The sequence below is a fragment of the Ornithodoros turicata genome, chromosome 1 (genome assembly GCF_037126465.1).
Source record: "Ornithodoros turicata isolate Travis chromosome 1, ASM3712646v1, whole genome shotgun sequence".
Lineage (NCBI taxonomy): Eukaryota > Metazoa > Arthropoda > Arachnida > Ixodida > Argasidae > Ornithodoros > Ornithodoros turicata.
This window is the reverse complement of record NC_088201.1, coordinates 27,116,856-27,133,855: the sequence shown is the minus strand read 5'-3', so window position 1 is coordinate 27,133,855 and position 17,000 is coordinate 27,116,856. Positions and strand designations below refer to the sequence as shown.

General features: G+C 48.4%; 2 protein-coding genes across 2 annotated transcripts; both read left to right on the top strand.

Annotated features, from left to right (window-relative positions):
- The first annotated feature begins 246 nt into the window (after window positions 1-246).
- Window positions 247-4,637, top strand: LOC135380707 (trichohyalin-like). The gene is made up of 7 exons (XM_064612515.1): window positions 247-445; window positions 793-921; window positions 963-1,078; window positions 1,120-1,727; window positions 2,264-2,615; window positions 3,559-4,105; window positions 4,198-4,637. The coding sequence occupies exons 1-7, from the start codon at window positions 247-249 to the stop codon at window positions 4,635-4,637; spliced, it is 2,391 nt and encodes a 796-aa protein (XP_064468585.1).
- Window positions 4,638-9,451: 4,814 nt separating this feature from the next.
- LOC135380553 (trichohyalin-like) lies at window positions 9,452-13,771 on the top strand. Its single transcript, XM_064612511.1, has 11 exons — window positions 9,452-9,861; window positions 9,912-10,152; window positions 10,228-10,461; window positions 10,509-10,693; window positions 10,752-10,982; window positions 11,033-11,292; window positions 11,349-11,581; window positions 11,979-12,176; window positions 12,218-12,448; window positions 12,512-12,808; window positions 13,376-13,771. The coding sequence occupies exons 1-11, from the start codon at window positions 9,452-9,454 to the stop codon at window positions 13,769-13,771; spliced, it is 2,916 nt and encodes a 971-aa protein (XP_064468581.1).
- The last annotated feature ends 3,229 nt before the right edge of the window (window positions 13,772-17,000 follow it).

The window sequence follows — 17,000 nt, the reverse complement described above, 5'->3', positions numbered from 1 at the left end:
AACTTCGCAGATGAACGTCGAAGTGGAACTTCGCAGTGGGACCAGTCTCCAGAGGAACTCCCAAGAGGAACTTTGGTAAGGAACCTGTCTCCAGGGGAACTTTGCAGATGAAAATTGAAGAGGAACTTCTCAGAGTGACCAGTCTCCAGAGGAACGTCGAAGACGAACTTCGCCGAGGAACCACTCTCCAGAGGAACTTCTCAGTGTGACCAGTCTCCAGAGGAACGTCAAAGACGAACTTCGCCGATGAACCACTCTCCAGAGGAACTTCGAAGAAGAACTTTGCAGAGGAAAAAGTCTTCCGGGGAACTTCGAAGCGCAGCCAGTCTCCAGAGGAATTTCGCTGAGGAACTTCGCAGAGGATCCAGTCTCCAGAGGACCTTTGAAGAGGAACCAGTCTCTGAAGGAACTTCCCAGTGGAACTTCGCAGAAGAATTTCGAAGAGGTACTTTGCTGAGGAACCAGTCTTCAAGGAACTTCACAGAGGAACCAGTCTCTAGAGGAACTTCGCTGATGAAGTGTGCTAAGGAATCAGTCCCCAGAGGAACTTTACAGGGGAACCAGTCTCCAGAGGAACTTTGCAGAGGAATCATTCTCCAGAGGAACTTCGCAGATGAACCAGTCTCCAAATGAACTTCCAAGAGGAATTTCGCCGAGAACCTTCGTAGAGGAATTTCGAAGAGGAACTTTGCAGAGGCACTTCGCAGAGGAACCTGTATCCAGTAGGAACTTCGAAAAGGAGCTTTGCAGAGGAACCCCTCTCTAGAAGAACTTCATAGAGGAACTTTGCAGAGGAAAGTATTCAGGGGAACTTCGAAGTGGAAGAAGTCTCCAGAGGAACTTTGCAGAGGAACTTCGAGGAGCGACCAGTCTCCAGAGAATTTTCGCTGAGGAACTTCGGAGAGGAACCAGTCTCCAGAGGTGAAAAATACGGAAAACCCAAAAAACTTTAAAACGCTTAGAAGAGGAACTTTGCAGGGGAAAAAGTCTTCAGGGGAACTTCGAAGTGGAACCAGTTTCCAGAGGAACTTCGAGGAGAAACCAGTCTCCAGAGAACATCGAAGAAGAACATAGAAGAGTAACATTGCAGAGGAACCAGTCTCCAGAGGAACTTCGTAGAGGAACTTCGAAGAGGAACCAGTCCTCAAAGGAACTTTGCAGGGGAACTTCGAAGAGAAACCACTCTCCAGAGGAGCTTCGAAGAGGGACCAGTATCCAGAGGAACTTCACAGAGGAATCAGTCTCCACAGGAACTTCGAAGAGGAACTTTGCAGAGGAAAGTCTTCAGGGGAACTCCGCAGAGAAACTCGGAGAGGAACCAGTCTCCTGAGGAACTTCGAAGTGGAACTTCGCAGTGAAACCAGTCTCCAGAGGAACTTGCAAGAGGAACTTTGGAGAGGAACTTCGCTTAGGACCAGTCTCCCGAGGAACTTCGCAAAGGGGCCAGTCTCCAGAGGGACTTTGAAGAGGAACTTCGAAGAGGAACCAGTTTCCAGAGGTACTTCGAAGAAGAACTTTGTCGAGGAACCAGTCTCCAGCAGCACTTCAAAGGAAGCGGATGAGGAAAGCCTTCAGAGGAACTTTGCAGAGGAAAGCCTTCAGAGGAACTTTGCAGAGGAAAGCCTTCAGAGGAACTTCGCAGAGAAACTTCGGAGAGGAACGAGTCTCCAGAAGAACTTCGAAGAGGAACTTCGAAGAGGAACCATTCTCCAGAGGAACGTCGAAGAGTAACACTGCAGAGGAACCAGTCTCCAGAAGGACTTTGCAGAGGAAACAGTTGCCATAGGGTCTTCCCAGAGGAACTTCGAAGAGAAACCACTCTCCTGAGGAACTTTGCAGAGGAACTTCCAAGAAGGACCAGTCTTCAGAGGAATTTCGCTGAGGAACTTTGCTGAGGAACCAGCCTTCAAGAAACTTCGCAGAGGCACCAGTCTTCAGAGGAACTTCGAAGAGAAATCAGTCCCAGAGGAACTTCGAAGAGGAAGTTTGTAGAGGAACGAGTCTCCAGAGGAACTTCGCTGGGGAACCAGTCTCCAGAGTAACTTTGAAGAGGACTTTTGTAGAGGAACTTCGCAGAGGAACCAGTCTCCAGAGGAACTTCCGAGACGAATTTTGCCGAGAACCTTCGTAGAGGAATTTCATAGACCAACTTTGCAGAGTCTCCAGAGGAACATCGAAGAGAAACTTAGAAGAGTAACATTGCAGAGGAACCAGTTTCCAGAAGAAATTTGCAGAGGAACCAGTCGCCAGGGAAACTTCGCAGAGGAACTTCGAAGACAAAACACTCTCCAGAGGAATTTCGTGGAGGAACTTCGCAGGGTCTTCAGAGGAACTTCACTGGGGAACCTGTCACCAGCAGAACTCTAAAGAGGAACCAGTCTCCAGAGGAACTTCCCCAAGAAACTTCGCGGAGGAACTTCACAAAGGAATTTCAAAGAGGAACTTCGCAGAGGAACCAGTCTTCGGAGGAACTTAGAAGAGAAATCAGTCCCAGAGGAACTTTGAAGAGGAACTTCCAAGAGGGACCAGTCTCCAGAGGAATATCGTGGAGGAACTCTGCAAGGTCTTCACAGAAAATTTACTGGGGAACCAGTCACCAGCGGAACTTCGAAGAAGTATTTTGCCGAGAACCTTTGTAGAGGAATTTCATAGACCAACTTTGCAGAGTCTCCAGAGGAACATCGACACATTGCAGAGGAACCAGTCGCCAGGAGAACTTCGCAGACGAACTTCGAAGAGAAAACACTCTCCAGAGGAGCTTCGCAGAGGAACTTCCTCTGCGCAGAGGAAGGAGGTGTAGCGGCCGCAGGTCGGCGCCACCGGAAGATACGCGCCAAAAATAAACGCTGACGCGCGCTCATGGGCTCGAGTTCTTAGCGAGCCGGGTGCAGCCCGATTCTGTTGCCTCCTAAGCTGTCTGCCTGTCTGCTTCTCTCCGCGACAAGCCACAACAAGGGACCAGTCTACAGAGGAATGTCGTGGAGGAACTTCGCAGGGTCTTCAGAGGAACTTTACCGGGGAACCAGTCACCAGCATAACTTCAAAGAGGAACTAGTCTCCAGAGGAACTTCCCCGAGGAACTTCGCGGAGGAACTTCACAGGGGAACCAGTCTCCATAGGAACTTCGCAAAGGAACCAGTCTCCAGAGGAACTTTGCAGAGGACTGTTCTTCTTCTGAAGAGGAACTTCGCAGGGGAATCAGTCTTCAGAGGAACGTCGAAGATCAACTTAGAAGAGTAACACTGTGAAGGAACCAGTCTCCAGAAGAACTTCGCAGAGTAACTACACAGAGGAACTACTCTCCAGACGAACTTCGAAGAGGAACCACTCTCCGGAGGAACTTTGCAGTGGAATTTCGAAAAGGAACCATTCTCCAGAAGAACATTGTAGTGGCACTTCAAAGAGAAACCACTATCCAGAGGAACTTCGAAGAGGAACTACGCTGAGGAACCAGTCTCCAGAGGAACTACGCTGAGGAACCAGTCTCCGGAGGAACTTCGCTGAGGAACCAGTCTCCAGAGGAACTTCATAGAGGAACCTCGCCGATGAACTTTTTAGAGGAATGTGGAAAGGGAACCAGTCTCCATAGGAACTCCTCAGAGGAACGTCGAAGACGAACTTTCAAGAGCAAGCAGTCTCCAGAGGAACTTCGAAGATAAACCAGTCTCAAGAGAAAGTGAAGAGGAACTTCGAAGAGGAACCAGTCTGCAGAGGAACCTCGAAAAGGAATTCGCAGAGCAACCAGTCTCTAGGGGAACTTCACTAAGGAACTTTGCAGAGAAACTTTACAGAGAAACCAGTCTCCAGAGGAACTTCGAAGAGGAACCACTCTCCAGAGGAACTTTGAAGAGGAACTTTGCAGAGGAACCAGTCTCCACAGGAACTACTTCGCAGAGAAACCAGTCTCCAGAGGAACTTGAAGATGAAACTCGCAGAGGAACTTCACAGAGAAACCAGTCTCAACAGGAAGTTCAAAGAGGGACTTCGCAGAGGAATCAATCTGCAGAGGAACTCTGCAGAGGAACTTTGACGAAGAACTTCGCTAAGGAACCAGTCTCCCGAGGAACTTCGGAGAGGAACTTTGTAGAGGAGCTTCAAAGAGGAAGTTCGGAGAGGAACTTCGCAGAGTAACTTCGAAGATAAACCAGTCTCCAGAGGAAGTGAAGTGATAAACTAGTCTCCAGAAGAACTTTGCAGAGGAACCAGTCGCTAGAGGGATTTCGCAGAGGAACCTGGAAGATGAACCAATCTCTCAAGGAAATTTGCAGGGGAACCAGTCTCTAGAGGAAGTTTCCAGAGGAACTTTGAAGAGGAACTTCGCAGAGGAATCAGTCTCCAGAGGAACTTCGAAGAGGTGCTTTGAAGTGGAACCTCGAAGAGGAACTTGTCAGATAACATTCGTAGAGGGATTCCGAAGAGGAACTTTGCAGAGGCACTTTGTAGAGGAACATGACTTCAGAGGAACTTCGAGGAGGAACGTCACAAAGGAACTTCGAAGAGGAACTTTGCAGAGAAACTTTACAGAGAAACCAGTCTCCAGAGGAACTTCGAAGAGGAACTTTACAGAGGAACTAGTCTCTAGAGCAACAAGAGGAACCAGCCTCCAAAGGAACTTCACTGAGGCACCTCGCAGATGAACATCGAAGAGGAACTTTCTAGAAGAACGAGTCTCCACAGCAACTTCGCAGAAAAACGAGTCTCCTGTGGAACTTCGCAGAGGAACCAGTCTCTACAGGAACTTCATAGAGAAACCAGTCCCCCAGAGGAAGCTCGAACAGGAACTTCGTGGAGGAATCAGTCTCCAGAGGAACTTTGCAAAGGAACCAGTCTACAGAGGAACTTCGCAGGGGAAACGGTCTCCAAAGGAACTTCACAGAGCAACCTCATAAAGGAGCTTCGAAGAGGGGCTTCGCACCAGAGAAGATTTGCAGAGGAACTTTGAAGAGAAACGTTGCAGAGGAACTTCGCTAAGGAGCCAATCTCCCAAGGAATTTCGCCGGGGAACCAGTCTTTAGAGGAACTTCGCAGAGGAACATCGAAGAAGAACCAGACCCCAGAACTTTGAAGAGGAACTTCGCAGAGGAAGCAGTCTCCCAAGGAACTTTGCAGGGGAATCAGTCTCCACAGGAACTTTACAGAGGAACGTTGAAGAGGACTTTTCAAGAGGAACTTCGCAGAGGAACCAGTCTCTAGAGGAACTTCAAAGAGGAACTTGGCAGAAAACATTCGTAGAGGAATTCCGAAGAGGACATTTGCAGAGGAACTTCCAGAGGAACTTCGAATAAAAACTTCGTAGAGGAACCAGTCTCCAGAGGAACTTCAGAGAGGAACTTCAAAGCAGAACATCGCAGAGGAGTTTCGATGAGGAGCTTCGCTAGGGAACCAGTCTCGAAAGGAACTTCGAAGAGGAACTTCGCCGATGAACTAGTCTCCAAAGGAACTTCGAAGAGGAGCTTCGCCGGAAACCAGTCTCTCAAGGAACTTGAAGAGGAACTTCGAAGAGGAACAAGTCTCCAGAGGAACTTCGCAGAGGAACTTCAAGGCGGAACCAGTCTCCAGAGGAACGCAAAGGAATCAATCTTTGGAGGAAACTTTGAAGAGGTTCGAGGTTCAGAGGAAACTTCGAATAGGGTCTTTGCAGATGAACCAGTCTTCTGAGGAACTTCGCAGAGGAAGTTTGAAGAGGAACCAGTCTCCAGAAGAACCTCGCAGAGGAACTTTGAAGAGGAACTTTGCAGAGAAACTTCAAGAGAGAAGAGCAACTTCGCAGACGAACCATACTCCAAAGGAACTTCGCAGAGGAGCGTCAAAGAAGTAACCAGTTACCAGATGAACTCCACAGAAGAACCAGTCTCCGCAGGAAATTCGCAGAGGAACTTTAAAGAGGAATTTCACACTGGGACCAGTCTCAGAGGAACTTTGCAGAGGAACCAGTCTCCAGATGAACTTCGAAAAGGAACTTAGAGGAGTAACATTGCAGAGGAACCAGCCGCCAGAGGAACTTCGCAGAGGAACTGCAAAGAGAAACCACTCTCCAGAGGAACTTCGAAGAGGGACCAGTCTCCAGAGGAACTTCGCAGAGAACCAGACCCATTCTCTAGAGGAACTTTGCAGGGGAACTTCGAAGTGGAACCAGTCTCCAGAGGAGCTCCACAGAGGAACCAGTATTCAGCACAACTTCGCAGAGGAACCAGTCTCCAGAGGAACTTCACAATGAAACCAGTCTCCAAAGGAACTTCGCTGAGCAACTTCGAAGAGGAACTTTCTAGGGGAACCAGTCTCCAGAGGAACTTCACAGAGGAACCAGCCTCATCAGGAACTTTCTAGGGGAACCATTCTCCAGAGGAACTTCACAGAGGAACCAGCCTCATCAGGAACTTTCTAGGGGAACCAGTCTCCAGAGGAACTTCACAGAGGAACCAACCTCCTCAGGAACTTCGCAGTGGAACTTCGACGAGGAGCTTCGCCGGGGATCCAGTCTCCAGGAGAATTTTGAAGAGTAACTCTCATGAGGAATTTGAATTCCTCTGCAGAGGAACTCGAGGAGTTCGAGAAACTTCAAAGAGGAACTCTGATGAAGAATTTCGCAGAGGAACCAGTCTCCAGAGGAACTTCAAGGCTGGGCCTGTCTCCAGAGGAAATTCAAATAGGAACCACTCTCCAGAGGAACTTCGAAGAGGGACCAGTCTCCAGAGGAACTTCGCAGAGAACCAGAACCATTCTCCAGAGGAACTTTGCAGGGAAACTTCGAAGTGGAACCAGTCTCCAGAGGAGCTTCACAGAGGAACCAGTATTCAGCGCAACTTCGCAGAGGAACCAGTCTCCAGAGGAACTTCACAATGAAACCAGTCCCCAAAGGAACTTCGCTGAGCAACTTCGAAGAGGAACTTTCTAGGGGAACCAGTCTCCAGAGGAACTTCACAGAGGAACCAGCCTCATCAGGAACTTTCTAGGGGAACCAGTCTTCTGAGGAACTTCACAGAGGAACCAGCCTCCTCAGGAACTTCGCAGTGGAACTTCGACGAGGAGCTTCGCCGGGGATCCAGTCTCCAGGGGAACTTTGAAGAGTAACTCTCATGAGGAATTTGAATTCCTCTGCAGAGGAACTCGAGGAGTTCGAGAAACTTCAAAGAGGAACTCTGATGAAGAATTTCGCAGAGGAACCAGTCTCCAGAGGAACTTCAAGGCTGGGCCAGTCTCCAGACGAAATTCAAATAGGAACCAGTCTCCAGAGGAACTCTGCAGAGGGACTTCGCAGAAAAACCTGTCGCCAGAGGAACTTCGAAGAACAACTTTGCAGAGGAACCAGTCTCCAGAGGAAATTCAAAGAGCAACGAGCCTCCAGAGGAACTTCGCAGAGGAAGTTTGAAGAGGAACTTTGCAGAGGAACGTCAAAGACGAACTTCGCTGTGAAACTTCACAGAACAACCAGTCTCCAGAGGAACTTCAAAGAGCAACTTCAAAGAGGAACTTCGCAGTTGAACTTCCAGTCTCGAAGAGGAACTTTGCTGAGGACCAGTCTTCAAGGAACTTCACAGAGGAACCACTCTCGAGAGTAACTTCGAAGAGAAACTACGAAGAGGAACTTCGCAGAAGAACCAGTCTCCAGATGAACTTCGCAGAGGAACTTCAAAGACGAACTTCTTAGAGGAACTTCGAAGATGAACTTTGCAGTGTGATAGTCTCCAGAGGAACTTCGAAGAGGAACCAGTCTACAGAGAAACTTCGCAGTTGAACTTTGCAGAGGAACGAGTCTCCAGAGGAACTTCGAAAAGCAACCAGTCTCCAAAGGAACTTCACAGAGGAACCTCGCAGTGGAACTACGAAAACGAATCACTCTCCAGAGGAACTTGGAAGAGGAACTTCTCAGAGGAACCAGTCTGCAGAGGAACTTCGCAGAGGAACTTCAAAGAGGAACCAATTTCCAGTGGAACTGCGCAGAGTAACTTTGCAGAGGAACCAGACTCCTGAGGAACTTTGGAGAGGAACCACTCTCGAGAGTAACTTCGCAGAGGAACTTCGAAGTGGAACCTTGCAGAAGAACCAGTCTGCAGATGAGCTTCGCAGAGGAACTTCGAAAAGGAACTTTGCAGAGTTACCAGTCTCTGGAACAACTTCGAAGAGGAACTTCGCAGAGGAAGCAGTCTACGGATGAACTTCGAAGATGAACTAGTCTCCAGAGGAACTTCACAGAGGAACCTCGCAGAGGAACTTCGAAGAGGAATCACTCTCCGGAGGAACTTTGAAGAGGAATTTAGCAGAGGAACTTCAAAGGGGAGCTAGTCTCCAGAGGAACTTTAAAGAGAAACCAGTCTCCAGAGGAACTTCACAGAGGAACCAGTCTCCTGAGGAACTCTGCAGAGGAACTTTTCAGAAGAACTTCTCAGAGGAATCGGACTCTAGAGGAACTGAAGAATTACTTCGAAGAGGAACTTCGAGGAGTAACTTTGCAGAGGAACAAACAATCTTCAGGGGAACTTTGCAGAGGAACTTGGAGAAGGATGCATAATGTAAAACCACGAGACTAGGGAACGCGAATTGACAGACACAACACGAAGCTTCAAAGTCTTCATCAGCTCGCTTAATTGCTTCCTAGCCATTTTTTCATTGGAAAAGGAGCTTTGCAGAGGAACCAGTTTCCAGAGGAACTTCGCAGTGGAACTCTGATGAGGAATTTCGCAGAGGAACCAGTCTCCAGAGGAACTTCAAGGCGGAACCAGTCTGCATAGGAACTTCAGAGAGGAGCCAGTCTCCAGAGGAACTGCGCAGGGGAATCAGTCTCTAGAGGAACTTTGAACAGCAACTTTGAAGAGGAACCAGTCTCCAGAGGAACTTCGCAGAGGAACTTTGAAGAGGATTTTTCAAGAGGAACTTCGCAGAGGAATCAGTCTCTAGAGGAACTTCAAATAGGAACTTGGCAGAAAACATTCGTAGAGGAATTCCGAAGAGGACCTTTGCAGAGGAACTTCCAGAGGAACTTCGAATAGGAACTTCGCAGAGGAACCAGTCTCCAGAGGAACTTCAGAGAGGAACTTCAAAGCGGAACATCGCAGAGGAGTTTCGATGAGGAACTTCGAAGGGTAACTTCGCTGAGGAACCAGTCTCCAAAAGAACTTCGAAGAGGAGCTTCGCCGGGAACCAGTCTCCCGAGGAACTTTGAAGAGGAACAAGTCTCCAGAGAAACTTCGCAGAGGAACTTCAAGGCGGAACCAGTCTTCAGAGGAACTTCGAAGAGGAACTACAGAGAGGATCCAGTCTCCAGAGGAACTTCGAAGAGGAGTTTGCTGAGGAACCAGTCTCCAGAAGAACCTTGTAGAGGAACTTTGAAGAGGAACTTTGCAGAGAAACTTCAAAGAGCAACTTCGCAGACGAACCAACTCTAAAGGAACTTCGCAGAGGAGCGTCAAGGACGAACTTCGCAGTGGAACTTTGCAGAGGAACCAGTTACCAGATGAACTCCACAGAAGAACCAGTCTCCGCAGGAAATTCGCAGATGAACTTCAAAGAGGAATTTCACTGGGACCAGTCTCCAGAGGAACTTTGCAGAGGAACCAGTCTCCAGATGAACTTCGAAAAGAAACTTAGAGGAGTAACATTGCAGAGGAACCAGCCGCCAGAGGAACTTCGCAGAGGAACTGCGAAGAGAAACCATTCTCCAGAGGAACTTCGAAAAGGGACCAGTCTCCAGAGGAACTTCGCAGAGATCCAGAACCACTCTCCAGAGGAACTTCGAAGAGGGACCAGTCTCCAGAGGAACTTCGCAGAGAACCAGAACCACTCTACAGATGAACTTTGCAGGGGAACTTCGAAGCGGAACCAGTCTCCAGAGGAGCTTCGCAGTGGAACCTCGAAGAGCAACCAGTATTCATAGGAACTTCGCAGAGGAATCAGTATTCAGCGCAACTTCGCAGAGGAACCAGTCTCCAAAGGAACTTGGAACAGGAGCTTCGCCGGGGAAAATGTCTCCAAAGGAACTTCGAAGAGGAACTTCGCCGAGGAACCAGTTTCCAGAGGAACTTCACAATGAAACCAGTCTCCGAAGGAACTTCGCTGAACAACTTCGAAGAGGAACTTTCTAGAGGAACAAGTCTCCAGAGGAACTTCACAGAGGAAGCAGCCTCCTCAGGAACTTCGCAGTGGAACTTCGAAGAGGTGCTTCGCCGGGGATCCAGTCTTCAGAGGAACTTTGAAGAGTGACTCTCATGAGAAATTTGAATTCTTCTGCAGAGGAACTCGGAGGAGTTCGAGAAACTTCAAGGAGGAACTCTGATGAAGAATTTCGCAGAGGAACCAGTCTCCAGAGGAAATTCAAATAGGAACCAGTCTCCAGAGGAACTCTGCGGATGGACTTCGCAGAGAAACCTGTCGCCAGAGGAACTTCGAAGAACAACTTTGCAGAGGAACCAGTCTCCAGAGGAAATTCAAAGAGCAACGAGCCTCCAGAGGAACTTCGCAAAGGAAGTTTGAAGAGGCACTTTGCAGAGAAACTTCGAAGAGCAACTTCGCAGAGGAACGAGACTCCAGAGGAACTTCGAAGAGCAACTTCAAAGAGGAACTTCGAAGCGGAACCAGTCTACAGAGAAACTTCGCAGTTGAACTTCCAGTCTCGAAGAGGAACTTTGCTGAGGACCAGTCTTCAAGGAACTTCACAGAGGAACCAGTCTTCAAGGAACTTCACAAAGGAACCACTCTCGTGAGTAACTTCGCAGAGGAACTTCGCAGAAGAACCAGTCTACAGATGAACTTCGCAGAGGAACTGCGAAGAGAAACCATTCTCCAGAGGAACTTCGAAAAGGGACCAGTCTCCAGAGGAACTTCGCAGAGATCCAGAACCACTCTCCAGAGGAACTTCGAAGAGGGACCAGTCTCCAGAGGAACTTCGCAGAGAACCAGAACCACTCTACAGATGAACTTTGCAGGGGAACTTCGAAGCGGAACCAGTCTCCAGAGGAGCTTCGCAGTGGAACCTCGAAGAGCAACCAGTATTCATAGGAACTTCGCAGAGGAATCAGTATTCAGCGCAACTTCGCAGAGGAACCAGTCTCCAAAGGAACTTGGAACAGGAGCTTCGCCGGGGAACCTGTCTCCAAAGGAACTTCGAAGAGGAACTTCGCCGAGGAACCAGTTTCCAGAGGAACTTCACAAAGAAACCAGTCTCCGAAGGAACTTCGCTGAACAACTTCGAAGAGGAACTTTCTAGAGGAACAAGTCTCCAGAGGAACTTCACAGAGGAAGCAGCCTCCTCAGGAACTTCGCAGTGGAACTTCGAAGAGGAGCTTCGCCGGGGATCCAGTCTTCAGAGGAACTTTGAAGAGTGACTCTCATGAGAAATTTGAATTCTTCTGCAGAGGAACTCGAGGAGTTCGAGAAACTTCAAGGAGGAACTCTGATGAAGAATTTCGCAGAGGAACCAGTCTCCAGAGGAAATTCAAATAGGAACCAGTCTCCAGAGGAACTCTGCGGATGGACTTCGCAGAGAAACCTGTCGCCAGAGGAACTTCGAAGAACAACTTTGCAGAGGAACCAGTCTCCAGAGGAAATTCAAAGAGCAACGAGCCTCCAGAGGAACTTGGCAGAGGAAGTTTGAAGAGGAACTTTGCAGAGAAACTTTGAAGAGCAACTTCGCAGAGGAACGAGACTCCAGAGGAACTTCGAAGAGCAACTTCAAAGAGGAACTTCGAAGCGGAACCAGTCTACAGAGAAACTTCGCAGTTGAACTTCCAGTCTCGAAGAGGAACTTTGCTGAGGACCAGTCTTCAAGGAACTTCACAGAGGAACCACTCTCGAGAGTAACTTCGAAGAGAAACTACGAAGAGGAACTTCGCAGAAGAACCAGTCTCCAGATGAACTTCGCAGAGGAACTTCAAAGACGAACTTCTTAGAGGAACTTCGAAGATGAACTTTGCAGTGTGATAGTCTCCAGAGGAACTTCGAAGAGGAACCAATCTACAGAGAAACTTCGCAGTTGAACTTTGCAGAGGAACGAGTCTCCAGAGGAACTTCGAAAGGCAACCAGTCTCCAAAGGAACTTCACAGAGGAACCTCGCAGTGGAACTACGAAGACGAATCACTCTCCAGAGGAACTTGGAAGAGGAACTTCTCAGAGGAACCAGTCTGCAGAGGAACTTCGCAGAGGAACTTCAAAGAGGAACCAATCTCCAGTGGAACTGCGCAGAGTAACTTTGCAGAGGAACCAGACTCCTGAGGATCTTTGCAGAGAAACCAGTCTCTAGCAGTAGTTCGAAGAGAAACTTCACAGAGGAACCAGTCTCCAGAGGAACTTTGGAGAGGAACCACTCTCGAGAGTAACTTCGCAGAGGAACTTCGAAGTGGAACCTTGCAGAAGAACCAGTCTGCAGATGAGCTTCGCAGAGGAACTTCGAAAAGGAACTTTGCAGAGTTACCAGTCTCTGGAACAACTTCGAAGAGGAACTTCGCAGAGGAAGCAGTCTACGGATGAACTTCGAAGATGAACTAGTCTCCAGAGGAACTTCACAGAGGAACCTCGCAGAGGAACTTCGAAGAGGAATCACTCTCCGGAGGAACTTTGAAGAGGAATTTAGCAGAGGAACTTCAAAGGGGAGCTAGTCTCCAGAGGAACTTTAAAGAGAAACCAGTCTCCAGAGGAACTTCACAGAGGAACCAGTCTCCTGAGGAACTCTGCAGAGGAACTTTGCAGAAGAACTTCTCAGAGGAATCGGACTCTAGAGGAACTGAAGAATTACTTCGAAGAGGAACTTCGAGGAGTAACTTTGCAGAGGAACAAACAATCTTCAGGGGAACTTTGCAGAGGAACTTGGAGAAGGATGCATAATGTAAAACCACGAGACTAGGGAACGCGAATTGACAGACACAACACGAAGCTTAAAAGTCTTCATCAGCTCGCTTAATTGCTTCCTAGCCATTTTTTCATTGGAAAAGGAGCTTTGCAGAGGAACCAGTTTCCAGAGGAACTTCGCAGTGGAACTCTGATGAGGAATTTCGCAGAGGAACCAGTCTCCAGAGGAACTTCAAGGCGGAACCAGTCTGCATAGGAACTTCAGAGAGGAACCAGTCTCCAGTGGAACTTTGCAGAGGGACTATGCAGAGAAACCAGTCACCAGAGGAAGTTTAAGAAGAACTTTGCAGAGGAGCCAGTCTCCAGAGGAACTGCGCAGGGGAATCAGTCTCTAGAGGAACTTTGAACAGCAACTTTGAAGAGGAACCAGTTTCCGGAGGAACTTCGCAGAGGAACTTTGAAGAGGACTTTTCAAGAGGAACTTCGCAGAGGAATCAGTCTCTAGAGGAACTTCAAATAGGAACTTGGCAGAAAACATTCGTAGAGGAATTCCGAAGAGGACCTTTGCAGAGGAACTTCTAGAGGAACTTCGAATAGGAACTTCGCAGAGGAACCAGTCTCCAGAGGAACTTCAGAGAGGAACTTCAAAGCGGAACATCACAGAGGAGTTTCGATGAGGAACTTCGAAGGGTACCTTCGCTGAGGAACCAGTCTCCAAAAGAACTTCGAAGAGGAGCTTCGCCGGGAACCCGTCTCCCGAGGAACTTTGAAGAGGAACAAGTCTCCAGAGAAACTTCGCAGAGGAACTTCAAGGCGGAACCAGTCTTCAGAGGAACTTCGAAGAGGAACTACAGAGAGGATCCAGTCTCCAGAGGAACTTCGAAGAGGAGTTTGCTGAGGAACCAGTCTCCAGAAGAACCTTGTAGAGGAACTTTGAAGAGGAACTTTGCAGAGAAACTTCAAAGAGCAACTTCGCAGACGAACCAACTCTAAAGGAACTTCGCAGAGGAGCGTCAAAGACGAACTTCGCAGTGGAACTTTGCAGAGGAACCAGTTACCAGATGAACTCCACAGAAGAACCAGTCTCCGCAGGAAATTCGCAGATGAACTTCAAAGAGGAATTTCACTGGGACCAGTCTCCAGAGGAACTTTGCAGAGGAACCAGTCTCCAGATGAACTTCGAAAAGAAACTTAGAGGAGTAACATTGCAGAGGAACCAGCCGCCAGAGGAACTTCGCAGAGGAACTGCGAAGAGAAACCATTCTCCAGAGGAACTTCGAAAAGGGACCAGTCTCCAGAGGAACTTCGCAGAGATCCAGAACCACTCTCCAGAGGAACTTCGAAGAGGGACCAGTCTCCAGAGGAACTTCGCAGAGAACCAGAACCACTCTACAGATGAACTTTGCAGGGGAACTTCGAAGCGGAACCAGTCTCCAGAGGAGCTTCGCAGTGGAACCTCGAAGAGCAACCAGTATTCATAGGAACTTCGCAGAGGAATCAGTATTCAGCGCAACTTCGCAGAGGAACCAGTCTCCAAAGGAACTTGGAACAGGAGCTTCGCCGGGGAACCTGTCTCCAAAGGAACTTCGAAGAGGAACTTCGCCGAGGAACCAGTTTCCAGAGGAACTTCACAATGAAACCAGTCTCCGAAGGAACTTCGCTGAACAACTTCGAAGAGGAACTTTCTAGAGGAACAAGTCTCCAGAGGAACTTCACAGAGGAAGCAGCCTCCTCAGGAACTTCGCAGTGGAACTTCGAAGAGGAGCTTCGCCGGGGATCCAGTCTTCAGAGGAACTTTGAAGAGTGACTCTCATGAGAAATTTGAATTCTTCTGCAGAGGAACTCGGAGGAGTTCGAGAAACTTCAAGGAGGAACTCTGATGAAGAATTTCGCAGAGGAACCAGTCTCCAGAGGAAATTCAAATAGGAACCAGTCTCCAGAGGAACTCTGCGGATGGACTTCGCAGAGAAACCTGTCGCCAGAGGAACTTCGAAGAACAACTTTGCAGAGGAACCAGTCTCCAGAGGAACTTCGCAGAGGAAGTTTGAAGAGGAACTTTGCAGAGAAACTTCGAAGAGCAACTTCGCAGAGGAACGAGACTCCAGAGGAACTTCGAAGAGCAACTTCAAAGAGGAACTTCGAAGCGGAACCAGTCTACAGAGAAACTTCGCAGTTGAACTTCCAGTCTCGAAGAGGAACTTTGCTGAGGACCAGTCTTCAAGGAACTTCACAGAGGAACCAGTCTTCAAGGAACTTCACAAAGGAACCACTCTCGTGAGTAACTTCGCAGAGGAACTTCGCAGAAGAACCAGTCTACAGATGAACTTCGCAGAGGAACTTCAAAGACGAACTTCTTAGAGGAACTTCGAAGATGAACTTTTGCAGAGTGATAGTCTCCAGAGGAACTTCGAAGAGGAACGAGTCTCCAGAGGAACTTCGAAAAGCAACCAGTCTCGAGAGTAACTTCGCAGAGGAACTTCGAAGAGGAAATTTGCAGAAGAATCAGTCTGCAGATGAACTTCGAAAAGGAACTTTGCAGAGTTACCAGTCTCCGGAACAACTTCGCAGAGGAACTTCGAAAAGGAACTTTGCAGAGTTACCAGTCTCCGGAACAACTTCGAAGAGGAACTTCGCAGAGGAAGCAGTCTACGGAGGAACTTCTCAGATGAACTTTGCAGAGGAATGAGTCTACAGAGGAAAGTCGGAGAGGAACCAGTCTCCAAAGGAACTTTACAAAGGAACTTCGAAGAGGAACTTTGCAGAGGAGCTTCGCCGGGGAACCAGTCTCCAGAGGAAGTTCGAAGAGAAACTTCACAGAGGAACCAGTCTACAGAGGAACTTTGAAGATGAACTTTGCAGAGAAACCAGTTTCCAGAGGAACTCTGCAGAGGAACTTCGCAGAGAAAATTCGAAGAAGAACCAGTCTCCAGAGGAACTTCGAAGATGAACCAGTCTCCAAAGGAACTTCGAAGAGGAATCACTCTCCGGAGGAACTTCGAAGAGGAACTTTGCAGAGGAACTTTCAAGAGGAATTTAGCAGAGGAACTTCAAAGGGGAGCTAGTCTCCAGATGAACTTTAAAGAGAAACCAGTCTCCAGAGGAACTTTGAAGAGGAACTTCGCAGAGGAACCAGTCTCCTGAGGAACTCTGCAGAGGAACTTTGCAGAAGAACTTCTCAGAGGAATCAGACTCTAGAGGAACTTTGAAGAATTACTTCGAAGAGGAACTTCGAGGAGTAACTTTGCAGAGGAACAAACAATCTTCAGGGGAACTTTGCAGAGGAACTTGGAGAAGGATGCATAATGTAAAATCCCGAGACTAGGGAACGCGAAGGGACAGACACAACACGAAGTTTCAAAGTCTGCATCAGCTCGCTTAATTGCTTCCTAGCCATTTTTTCATTGGAAAAGGAGCTTTGCAGAGGAATCAGTTTCCAGAGGAACTTCGCAGTGGAACTCTGATGAGGAATTTCGCAGAGGAACCAGTCTCCAGAGGAACTTCGCAGAGGAACTTCAAGGCGGAACCAGTCTGCATAGAAACTTCAGAGAGCAACCAGTCTCCAGTGGAACTTTTCAGAGGGACTTCTCAGAGAAACCAGTCGCCAGAGGAAGTTTAAGAAGAATTTTGCAGAGGAGCCAGTCTCCAGAGGAACTGCGCAGAGGAATCAATCTCTAGAGGAACTTTGAACATGAACTTCGAAGAGGAACTTTGCACAGGAACCAGTCTCCGGAGGAACTTCGCAGGGGCACTTCGCAGACGAACTTATTAGAGGGACCAGTCTTCGGAGGAACTTTGCAGATGAACTTCGAATAGTAATTTTGGAGAGGAACTTTGCAGAGGAACCTGTTTCCAGAGGAACTTCGCAGAGGAACCAGTCTCTGTAACCATACGTAGAAGCAAGATAAGGGTTTCTGTTCTCGGAAGCTTGGGCGTTGCTTATCGCACGTGTTGTTGTGTTGTTACGTTCTGCGTAATAAAAGGGCATGCGCAGCGGCAACTCCTATTCAGTCGTGTGGCTGCAGGCTGCCTGTCAAATGAGCATATGTCTGCGTCGTTTATGTCCCACACTTCATATTGCAGCTCCAGTGCCACAGGGCTGTACCTTAGGGGCTACCTTAAATTCGTTGCTTACGCTGACGACACTAAACTGCTTTTGCAGGGCAAATCGGTAAAGATGAAATAGGAAAAATGAACAATTTTTAACTATCTTACACAATTGTCT

What these genes read in the sequence shown, in the direction of transcription:
- LOC135380707 (XM_064612515.1), top strand. Translation starts at nt 247, where the DNA reads ATGAACCACTCTCCAGAGGAACTTCGAAGAAGAACTTTGCAGAGGAAA. An exon ending in CTCCAGAGGAACGTCGAAGA is followed by an intron (nt 1,728 to 2,263) that starts GTAACACTGCAG and finishes GAAACTTCGCAG; the next exon opens with AGGAACTTCGAAGACAAAAC. An exon ending in AGAGGAGCTTCAAAGAGGAA is followed by an intron (nt 4,106 to 4,197) that starts GTTCGGAGAGGA and finishes AGAACTTTGCAG; the next exon opens with AGGAACCAGTCGCTAGAGGG.
- LOC135380553 (XM_064612511.1), top strand. Translation starts at nt 9,452, where the DNA reads ATGAACTCCACAGAAGAACCAGTCTCCGCAGGAAATTCGCAGATGAAC. An exon ending in GGAGCTTCGCCGGGGATCCA is followed by an intron (nt 11,293 to 11,348) that starts GTCTTCAGAGGA and finishes ATTCTTCTGCAG; the next exon opens with AGGAACTCGAGGAGTTCGAG. An exon ending in CTCCAGTGGAACTGCGCAGA is followed by an intron (nt 12,177 to 12,217) that starts GTAACTTTGCAG and finishes GGATCTTTGCAG; the next exon opens with AGAAACCAGTCTCTAGCAGT.